Below are 12,280 nucleotides of genomic sequence, written 5' to 3' on the forward strand. Positions count from 1 at the left end.
ATGAAGTAGTATTATAGTATATATAAGTATATATTATGATATAGAAGGAGTCTTATCACTAAACTCAAATCAAATCAAAGTTTATTTGCCACGTGCGCCGAATACAGTGAAATGCTTCCTTGCTTAAATGCTTACTTACAGGCTCTAACCAATAGTGTGAAAAAAAGGTATGTGTGTGTGTGTGTGTGTGTGTGTGTGTGTGTGTGTGTGTGTGTGTGTGTGTGTGTGTGTGTGTGTGTGTGTGTGTAGGTAAGTAAAGAAATAAAACAACTATTGAAAATGGCGCCGGAAGGAATGGCAGCAGTTCTACGGGCGCCCAACCAATTGTGTTATTATGTGATTTTTTTCACGATATTGGTAAATTATTTTGTACATAATGTTTCTGCAACCGAATCTTACGGCAAAAAAGAGCTTCTAGATATCAGGACAACGATCACTCACCTCGGATTAGAGTTTTTCAACAACAAGCAGGACTCACACGATATTCTCCAAACACCCGTCAAGGCCGAAATCCCAGTTATTCGCAAGAAGAAGCGTCGCAGGTACAGAGGACGAAGAGCCGGATGCCTCGTTCCGACCCGTAGAAGGCGAGTAGGAAAGCTGCCGTTACCGTCAATATTACTCGCCACCGTGCAATCATTGGACAATAAATTAGACGAGGTATGATCACGAACATCCTACCAACGGGACATCACAAACTGTAATATCCTATGTTTCACCGAATCGTGGCTGAATGACAACATGGATATTCAGCTAGTGGGATATATGCTGCACCGGCAAGATAGAACAGCACACTCCGGTAAGACGAGGGGGGGGCGGTCTGTGCATATTTGTAAACAACAGCTGGTGCCCGAAATCTAAGGAAGTCTCTAGGTTTTGCTCGCCTGTAGTAGAGTATATTGTGATAAATTGCAGGCCACACTACTTGCCTAGAGAGTTTTCAGCTATACTTTTCGTGGCTGTTTATTTACCACCACAGACAGATGCTGGCACTGAGACCGCACTCAGTCAGCTGTATAAGGAAATAAGCAAACAGGAAACCACTCACCCAGAGGCGGCGCTCCTAGTGGCCGGAGACTTTAATGCAGGGAAACTTAAATCAGTTCTACCAAATTTCCATCAACATTTTAAATGTGCAACCAGAGGAAAAATAATTCTAGATCACCTGTACTCCACACACAGAGACGCATACAAAGCTCTCCCTCACCCTCCATTTCGCAAATCCGACCACAACTCTATCCTCCTGATTCCTGCTTACAAGCAAAAATTCAAGCAGGAAGCACCAGTGACTCGGTCTATAAAAAAGTGGTGTGATGAAACAGATGCTAAACTACAGGACTGTTTTGCTGCATAGACTGGAACATGTTCCGGGATTCTTCCGATGGCATTGAGGAGTACAACACATCAGTCACTGGCTTTATCAATAAGTGCATCGAGGACGTCGTCCCCACAGGGACTGTACGTACATACCCCAACCAGAAGCAATGGATTACAGGCAACATTTGCACTGAGCTAAAGGGTAGAGCTGCCGCTTTCAAGGTGCGGGACTCTAACCTATAAGCTTACAAGAAATCCTGCTATGCCCTGCGATGAACCATCAAACAGGCAAAGCGTCAATACAGGGCTAAGATTGAACCGACGCTCGTCTTATGTGGCAGGGCTTGCAAACTATTACAGACTACAAAGGGAAGCACAGCTGCGAGCTGCCCAGTGACACGAGCCTACCAGTCGAGCTAAACCACTTCTATGCTCGCTTCGAGGCAAGCAACACTGAGGCATGCATGAGAGCATCAGCTGTTCCGGACAACTGTGTGATCACGCTCTCCATAGCTGACGTGAGTAAGACCTTTAAACAGGTCAACATACACAAGGCTGCGGGGCCAGACGGATTACCAGGACGTGTGCTCCGGGCATGTGCTGATCAACTGGCAGGTGTCTTCACTGACATGATCAACATGTCCCTGATTGAGTCTGTAATACCAACATGTTTTAAGCAGACCACCATAGTCCCTGTGCCCAAGAACACAAATGCAACCTGCCTAAATGACTACAGACCCGTAGCACTCACGTCCGTAGCCATGAAGTGCTTTGAATGGCTGGTAATGGCTCACATCAACACCATTATCCCAGAAACCCTAGACCCACTCCAATTTGCATACCGCCCAAACAGATCCACAGATGATGCAATCTCTATTGCACTCCACACTGCCCTTTCCCACCTGGACAAAAGGAACACCTATGTGAGAATGCTATTCATTGACTACAGCTCAGCGTTCAACACCATAGTGCCCTCAAAGCTCATCATTAAGCTAAGGACCCTGGGACTAAACACCTCCCTCTGCAACTGGATCCTGGACTTCCTGACGGGCCGCCCCCAGGTGGTGAGGGTAGGTTGCAACACATCTGCCAGGCTGATCCTCAACACTGGAGCTCCCCAGGGGTGCATGCTCAGTCCCCTCCAACACCATCATTAAGTTTGCAGATGACACAACAGTGGTAGGCCTGATCACCGACAACGACGAGACCGCCTATAGGGAGGAGGTCAGAGACCTGGCCGGGTGGTGCCAGAATAACAACCTATCCCTCAACGTAACCAAGACTAAGGATATGATTGTGGACTACAGGAAAAGGAGGATCGAGCACGCCCCCATTCTCATCGACAGGGCTGTAGTGGAGCAGTTTGAGCGCTTCAAGTTCCTTGGTGTCCACATCAACAACAAACTAGAATGGTCCAAACACTCCAAGACAGTCGTGAAGAGGGCACGACAAAGCCTATTCCCCCTCAGGAAACTGAAAACATTTGGCATGGGTCCTGAGATCCTCAAAAGGTTCTACAACTGCAACATTGAGAGCATCCTGACCGGTTGCATCACTGCCTGGTACGACAAATGCTCGGCCACCGACCGCATGGCACTTCAGAGGGTAGTGCGTACGGCCCAGTACATCACTGGGGCAAAGCTGCCTGCCATCCAGGACCTCTACACCAGGTGGTGTCAGAAGAAGGTCCTAAATAGTTTAAGACCCCAGCCACCCCAGTCATAAACTGTTCTCTCTACTACCACATGGCAAGCGGTACCGGAGTGCCAAGTCTAGGACAAAAAGGCTTCTTAACAGCTTTAACCCCAAGCCATAAGACTCCTGAACAGGTAACCAAATGGTTACCTGGACTATTTGCATTGTGTGCACTCTGTTCATCATATCTGCATAGTCACTTTAACCATATCTACATGTACATACTACCTCAATCAGCCTGACTAACTGGTGTCTGTAAATAGCCTTGCTACTCTTATTTTCAAATGTCTTTTTACTGTTGTTTTGAATTAAATGATAACTTCCTTCATACCGCAACTTTTTCTAAAAGAAAATCCACCATGGTGATGCCGGTGTTGTCAGTCTCTAAGGACCAGGCTGCTGACAGGCTTTCTGAGGTCTCTATAGGAGACAGAGGCTGTGTATTATAGTGGGTGGTAGTGGGGGTTGACTATTAGAGTGGGTGGTAGTGGGGGTTGACTATTAGAGTGGGTGGTAGTGGGGGTTAATGAGGCTCAGAGTGTGGGTTGTAGTGTGGATTGATCATTATAGTGGGTTGTAGTGTGGATTGACCATTATAGTGGGTTGTAGTGGGGGTTGACCATTAGAGTGGGTGGTAGTGGGGGTTGACCATTAGAGTGGGTTGTAGTGTGGATTGACCGGTATAGTGGGTTGTAGTGTGGGTTGATCATTATAGTGGGTTGTAGTGTGGATTGACCATTAGAGTGGGTGGTAGTGGGGGTTGACTATTAGAGTGGGTGGTAGTGGGGGTTGACCATTAGAGTGGGTGGTAGTGGGGGTTAATGAGGCTCAGAGTGTGGGTTGTAGTGTGGATTGACCGGTATAGTGGGTGGTAGTGGGGGTTAATGAGGCTCAGAGTGTGGGTTGTAGTGTGGGTTGACCATTAGAGTGGGTGGTAGTGGGGGTTGACCATTAGAGTGGGTGGTAGTGTGGATTGACCGGTATAGTGGGTGGTAGTGTGGGCTAATGAGACTCATGGAGAGATATCCTTTCAGACAGCACCAGCGTTCAGAGGACCTAGTGGTTCTCTACATGATTATTCTAATGTGACATATTGTCTGTACAACATTAATGAGGTTGCTAGGAGACCACCTGCTGAGAGAGGGTGTCTGAGGCATGGTAAAGTGTCCTGTTCACCCCAAACTCAGACAGAACAGAGAGACAGACACACACAGAGAGACACAGAGAGACACACAGAGACAGAGAGAGAGAGAGAGAGAGAGAGAGACAGAGAGAGAGAGACAGAGAGAGAGAGAGAGAGAGAGAGAGACAGAGAGAGAGAGAGACAGAGAGAGAGAGACAGAGAGAGAGAGAGAGACACAGAGATACACAAAGAGATACAGAGAGACAGAAATACAGAGACACAGAGAGACAGAGACACAGATAATCAAAGACAAGGTTTTGATTCTTACAGGACGGTGACGTCGAAGTCTGTGGGTATGGAGGTGGGGTGCTGCAGGTGCCAGCTACAGTAGAAACCTTTAGGGTAGGTGTTGGATCGACACGTCACCGTGGGTTCCCGAGGGGAAGCTGGAGAGACAGGCACAAGAGGAGAGGGGATGGTGAGGATCTCATACATTCTTCATCAGGTGAGAAAATACAGAGAGAAAAGGGACTCTTCATACTACTCTGACCCCCAGACCCCTTCATACTACTCTGACCCCCAGTCCCCTTCATACTACTCTGACCCCCAGACCCCTTCATACTACTCTGACCCCCAGACCCCTTCATACTACTCTGACCCCCAGTCCCCTTCATACTACTCTGACCCCCAGACCCCTTCATACTACTCTGACCCCCAGACCCCTTCATACTACTCTGACCCCCAGTCCCCTTCATACTACTCTGACCCCCAGACCCCTTCATACTACTCTGACCCCCAGACCCCTTCATACTACTCTGACCCCCAGACCCCTTCCTACTACTCTGACCCCCAGACCCCTTCCTACTACTCTGACCCCCACACCCCTTCATACTACTCTGACCCCCAGTCCCCTTCATACTACTCTGACCCCCAGACCCCTTCATACTACTCTGACCCCCAGTCCCCTTCATACTACTCTGACCCCCAGTCCCCTTCTTCATACTACTCTGACCCCCAGACCCCTTCATACTACTCTGACCCCCAGTCCCCTTCCTACTACTCTGACCCCCAGTCCCCTTCATACTACTCTGACCCCCAGACCCCTTCATACTACTCTGACCCCCAGTCCCCTTCATACTACTCTGACCCCCAGTCCCCTTCATACTACTCTGACCCCCAGACCCCTTCATACTACTCTGACCCCCAGACCCCTTCATACTACTCTGACCCCCAGTCCCCTTCATACTACTCTGACCCCCAGTCCCCTTCCTACTACTCTGACCCCCAGTCCCCTTCCTACTACTCTGACCCCCAGTCCCCTTCATACTACTCTGACCCCCAGTCCCCTTCATACTACTCTGACCCCCAGACCCCTTCATACTACTCTGACCCCCAGACCCCTTCATACTACTCTGACCCCCAGTCCCCTTCCTACTACTCTGACCCCCAGTCCCCTTCATACTACTCTGAACCCCCAGTCCCCTTCCTACTACTCTGACCCCCAGTCCCCTTCCTACTACTCTGACCCCCAGTCCCCTTCATACTACTCTGACCCCCAGACCCCTTCCTACTACTCTGACCCCCACACCCCTTCATACTACTCTGACCCCCAGACCCCTTCCTACTACTCTGACCCCCAGTCCCCTTCCTACTACTCTGACCCCCAGTCCCCTTCCTACTACTCTGACCCCCAGTCCCCTTCACAGAGGCTGCCTCCCAATCAGAACCCTACTGTCTATACAGTGAGGAAAAAAAGTATTTGTTCCCCTGCTGATTTTGTACGTTTGCCCACTGACAAAGAAAAATAATCAGTCTATAATTTTAATGGTAGGTTTATTTGAACAGTGAGAGACAGAATAACAACAAAAAAATCCAGAAAAACGCATGTCAAAAATGTTATAAATTGATTTGCATTTTAATGAGGGAAATAAGTATTTGACCCCTCTGCAAAACATGACTTAGTACTTGGTGGCAAAACCCTTGTTGGCAATCAGAGGTCAGACATTTCTTGTAGTTGGCCACCAGGTTTGCACACATCTCAGGAGGGATTTTGTCCCACTCCTCTTTGCTGATCTTCTCCAATTCATTAAGGTTTCGAGGCTGACGTTTGGTAACTCGAACCTTCAGCTCCCTCCACAGATTTTCTATGGGATGAAGGTCTGGAGACTGGCTAGGCCACTCCTTTGTTGCCTTGGCCGTGTGTTTTGGGTCATTGTCATGCTGGAACACCCATCCACGACCCATTTCCAATGCCTTGGCTGAGGGAAGGAGGTTCTCACCCAAGATTTGACGATACATGGCCCCGTCCATCATCCCTTTGATGCGGTGAAGTTGTCCTGTCCCCTTAGCAGAAAAACACCCCCAAAGCATAATGTTTCCACCTCCATGTTTAACGGTGGGGATGGTGTTCTTGGGGTCATAGGCAGCATTCCTCCTCCTCCAAACACGGCGAGTTGAGTTGATGCCAAAGAGCTCCATTTTGGTCTCATCTGACCACAACACTTTCACCCAGTTGTCCTCTGAATCATTCAGATGTTCATTGGCAAACTTCAGACGGGCATGTATATGTGCTTTCTTGAGCAGGGGGACCTTGCGGACGCTGAAGGATTTCAGTCCTTCATGGCGTAGCGTTACCAATTGTTTTCTTGGTGACTATGGTCCCAGCTGCCTTGAGAACATTGACAAGATCCTCCCGTGTAGTCCTGGGCTGATTCCTCACCATTCTCATGATCATTGCAACTCCACGAGGTGAGATCTTGCATGGAGCCCCAGGCCGAGGGAGATTGACAGTTCTTTTGTGTTTCTTCCATTTGCGAATAATCGCACCAACTGTTGTCACCTTCTCACCAAGCTGCTTGGCGATGGTCTTGTAGCCCATTCCAGCCTTGTGTAGGTCTACAATCTTGTCCCTGACATCCTTGGAGAGCTCTTTGGTCTTGGCCATGGTGGAGAGTTTGGAATCTGATTGATTGATTGCTTCTGTGGACATGTGTCTTTTATACAGGTAACAAACTGAGATTAGGAGCACTCCCTTTAAGAGTGTGCTCCTAATCTCAGCTCGTTACCTGTATAAAAGACACCTGGGAGCCAGCAATCTTTCTGATTGAGAAGGGGTCAAATACTTATTTCCCTCATTAAAATGCAAAACAATTTATAACATTTTTGTTGTTATTCTGTCTCTCACTGTTCAAATAAACCTACCATTAAAAGTATAGACTGATCATTTCTTTGTCAGTGTGCAAACGTACAAAATCAGCAGGGGATCAAATACTTTTTTCCCTCACTGTATACTGTCCACTTCACAGAGCCTGCCTCCCAATCAGAACCCTACTGTCTATATACTGTCCATTTCACAGTCACTGCCTCCCAATCAGAATGAGGAGGAGAGGAGTAGGGGATGAGAGGAGAGGGATGAGAAGAGAGGGGGGGGAGAATAGAGTAGAGGTTTCAGAGGAGAAGGGGAGGAGAGGGGTGAGAGGAGAGGGGCTTGCTTGAGAGGAGAGGGAAGAGAGGAAATGGATAAGAAGAGAGGGATGAGAGGAGAGGAGAGGGGGATGAGAGGGGGATGAGAGGGGGGTGAGATGAGAGGAGAGGAGAGGAGAGGCGAGGAGGAGAGGAGAGGAGATGTCACGTCCTGACCAGCAGAGGGAGTAGTGGTGTAGTATTTTGGTCAGGACGTGGCAGAAGAAGTCTGTATGTGTTGTCTAGTATGTCTGTTTCTGTGTTAGTCTTGTGACTCCTGATCAGGAACAGCTGGGGATCGCTGTTCCTGATTGGGAGTCATATATTTAGGAGTATGTTTGTCACTTGGGTTTGTGGGTGGTTGTGCTAACACTGCTAGTCTTTTTGTTTGTAGTAAGCATGTCGTGAGTTTCGTGTTTATTGTTTTCCTGTGTATACTTTGCTTTAATTTAATATTCTTTACATTAAAAGATGAGTATCCACATTCCGCCTGCAGTTTGGTCCATTCAACACGGCTTCAACAATTATGACAGGAGAGGAGAGGAGAGTGAGACTGGATTATCCTATTGGAATGTAACGCTGTTCGGCCAAAGCAGACGTGCATGGAATTGTTTTACTATTTCTAATTGTCATACTATAGACAATTTATATATATATATACACACTGCTCAAAAAAATAAAGGGAACACTTAAACAACACAATGTAACTCCAAGTCAATCACACTTCTGTGAAATCAAACTGTCCACTTAGGAAGCAACACTGATTGACAATACATTTCACATGCTGTTGTGCAAATGGAATAGACAATAGGTGGAAATTATAGGCAATTAGCAAGACACCCCCAATAAAGGAGTGGTTCTGCAGGTGGGGACCACAGACCACTTCTCAGTTCCTATGCTTCCTGGCTGATGTTTTGGTCAATTTTGAATGCTGGCGGTGCTTTCACTCTAGTGGTAGCATGAGACAGAGTCTACAACCCACACAAGTGGCTCAGGTAGTGCAGCTCATCCAGGCTGGCACATCAATGCGAGCTGTGGCAAGAAGGTTTGCTGTGTCTGTCAGCGTAGTGTCCAGAGCATGGAGGCGCTACCAGGAGACAGGCCAGTACATCAGGAGATGTGGAGGAGGCCGTAGGAGGGCAACAACCCAGCAGCAGCTATCTCCACCTTTGTGCAAGGAGGAGCAGGATAAGCACTGCCAGAGCCCTGCAAAATGACCTCCAGCAGGCCACAAATGTGCATGTGTCTGCTCAAACGGTCAGAAACAGACTCCATGAGGGTGGTATGAGGGCCCGACGTCCACAGGTGGGGGTTGTGCTTACAGCCCAACACCGTGCAGGACGTTTGGCATTTGCCAGAGAACACCAAGATTGGCAAATTCGCCACTGGCGCCCTGTGCTCTTCACAGATGAAAGCAGGTTCACACTGAGCACATGTGACAGACGTGACAGTCTGGAGACGCCGTGGAGAACGTTCTGCTGCCTGCAACATCCTCCAGCATGACCGGTTTGGCGGTGGGTCAGTCATGGTGTGGGGTGGAATTTCTTTGGGGGGCCGCACAGCCCTCCATGTGCTCGCCAGAGGTAGCCTGACTGTCATTAGGTACCGAGATGAGATCCTCAGACCCCTTGTGAGACCATATGCTGGTGCGGTTGGCCCTGGGTTCCTCCTAATGCAAAACAATGCTAGACCTCATGTGGCTGGAGTGTGTCAGCAGTTCCTGCAAGAGGAAGTCATTGATGCTATGGACTGGCCCGCCCGTTCCCCAGACCTGAATCCAATTGAGCACATCTGCGACATCATGTCTCGCTCCATCCACCAACGCCACGTTGCACCACAGACTGTCCAGGAGTTGGTGGATGCTTTAGTCCAGGTCTGGGAGGAGATCCCTCAGGAGACCATCCGCCACCTCATCAGGAGCATGCCCAGGCATTGTAGGGAGGTCATACAGGCACGTGGAGACCACACAAACTACTGAGCCTCATTTTGACTTGTTTTAAGGACATTACATCAAAGTTGGATCAGCCTGTAGTGTGGTTTGTCACTTTAATTTTGAGTGTGAATCCAAATCCAGACCTCCATGGGTTGATAAATTGGATTTCCATTGATTATTTTTGTGTGATTTTTTTTGTCAGCACATTCAACTATGTAAAGAAAAAAGTATTTAATAAGATTATTTCTTTCATTCAGATCTAGGATGTGTTGTTTAAGTGTTCCCTTTATTTTTTTGAGCAGTGTATATATATAATGTTTATTTTCCCTTCTATACTTCAACTACTTGCACATTGTTACAACACTGTACATAGACAATAACATAACATTTGAAATGTATATATTCTTTTAAGACAATCAAAAAATAAATCAAGCAACAAGTTTTTATAGTGAAGTGTCTATCATTAATCTAGGAGACATTAAACAAAATTGGAAATATATATTTTTTTACACATATTTAACCCCTTTTTTTGGGTAGGAACAAAACTACCGACTTCAGACTTCCATTCCAGTATTATTTTTTTAACCTGTTTCCTTCAGACGAGTCATGTGATACTTGTTGTTGGGGTTGTAGAGCAAAACTGAGACCATCATTCCACCATTCCCTTTCAATGAGGAGGAGTTTGCAAGTCAAACTGATTCAGACGCTACAGACGTTTTCGTTAGAATGATTTTCAGGATGTCTCATGGTTTGATAAACACCTTTCTAGCTCTGCCACAGATATCTCTAGCTTAAACTGACAGATTGGGATGGGAATTTCTTTATCATGTTACTTAGATTGACTCACCAGTGTGTCATCAGACTTTATGGGGGATTAAATGGTGCTTCTGTAGCTATCATAGCTCTACTGATCTCATCAGGACCATGGCCTGTTTATCATAGCTCTACTGATCTCATCAGGACCATGGCCTGTTTATCATAGCTCTACTGATCTCATCAGGACCATGGCCTGTTTATCATAGCTCTACCCTGGTCTCATCAGGACCATGGCCTGTTTATCATAGCTCTACTGGTCTCATTAGGACCATGGCCTGTTTATCATAGCTCTACTGGTCTCATTAGGACCATGGCCTGTTTATCATAGCTCTACCCTGGTCTCATTAGGACCATGGCCTGTTTATCATAGCTCTACCCTGGTCTCATCAGGACCATGGCCTGTTTATCATAGCTCTACCCTGGTCTCATCAGGACCATGGCCTGTTTATCATAGCTCTACTCTGCCACCTTGTGGAGCTCTTCAGTTACTGTTTCTAAAGGATTTATTCATACTTGTGACGTCCTCGATGCAACATGTTATTTTTATAGCGCTGTTTTTATGTTACTCTGTTGTAATATTATTTTATTGCTATATTGTAATAATTCCTCTTTATTCTGTACTTTCAGAAGCCACACACAAACAGTACTGAACATTATTCGTCCTAATATTATGCAAATTAGGCACTATTTATATTTGGCACTATTTTCTTGTTTTTCATTTATATTTACGGATCGCCAGGGGAACACTCCAACACTCAGACATCATTTACAGATAGCCAGGGGAACACTCCAACACTCAGACATCATTACAGATAGCCAGGGGAACACTCCAACACTCAGACATCATTACAGATAGCCAGGGGAACACTCCAACACTCAGACATCATTAAAGATAGCCAGGGGAACACTCCAACACTCAGACATCATTTACAGATAGCCAGGGGAACACTCCAACACTCAGACATCATTACAGATAGCCAGGGGAACACTCCAACACTCAGACATCATTACAGATAGCCAGGGGCACACACACACTCAGACATCATTACAGATAGCCAGGGGCACACTCCAACACTCAGACATCATTACAGATAGCCAGGGGAACACTCCAACACTCAGACATCATTACAGATAGCCAGGGGCACACTCCAACACTCAGACATCATTACAGATAGCCAGCGGCACACTCCAACACTCAGACATCATTTACAGATAGCCAGGGGCACACTCCAACACTCAGACATCATTACAGATAGCCAGGGACACACTCCAACACTCAGACATCATTTACAGATAGCCAGGGGAACACTCCAACACTCAGACATCATTACAGATAGCCAGGGGCACACTCCAACACTCAGACATCATTACAGACAGCCAGGGGCACACTCCAACACTCAGACATCATTTACAGATAGCCAGGGGCACACTCCAACACTCAGACATCATTACAGATAGCCAGGGACACACTCCAACACTCAGACATCATTACAGATAGCCAGGGGCACACTCCAACACTCAGACATCATTTACAGATAGCCAGGGGCACACTCCAACACTCAGACATCATTACAGATAGACAGGGGCACACTCCAACACTCAGACATCATTTACAGATAGCCAGGGGCACACTCCAACACTCAGACATCATTACAGATAGCCAGGGACACACTCCAACACTCAGACATCATTTACAGATAGCCAGGGGAACACTCCAACACTCAGACATCATTACAGATAGCCAGGGGCACACTCCAACACTCAGACATCATTACAGATAGCCAGGGGCACACTCCAACACTCAGACATAATTTACAGATAGCCAGGGGCACACTCCAACACTCAGACATCATTACAGATAGCCAGGGACACACTCCAACACTCAGACATCATTACAGATAGCCAGGGGCACACTCCAACACTCAGACATCATT

General features: G+C 47.2%; 1 protein-coding gene across 3 annotated transcripts in view; it reads right to left on the reverse strand.

The window, feature by feature from the left end:
- LOC106572571 (ciliary neurotrophic factor receptor subunit alpha) overlaps window positions 1–12,280 on the reverse strand; it is a 309,062-nt gene that overhangs the window by 55,003 nt on the left and 241,779 nt on the right. For all 3 annotated transcript variants that reach the window (XM_045694243.1, XM_045694246.1, XM_045694252.1), the window contains exon 4: window positions 4,464–4,581. In XM_045694243.1, coding sequence (XP_045550199.1) covers window positions 4,464–4,581 — 118 coding nt within the window. The remainder of the gene's footprint in view (window positions 1–4,463; window positions 4,582–12,280) is intronic.

This window comes from Salmo salar, chromosome ssa01, assembly GCF_905237065.1.
Source record: "Salmo salar chromosome ssa01, Ssal_v3.1, whole genome shotgun sequence".
Classification (NCBI taxonomy): domain Eukaryota; kingdom Metazoa; phylum Chordata; class Actinopteri; order Salmoniformes; family Salmonidae; genus Salmo; species Salmo salar.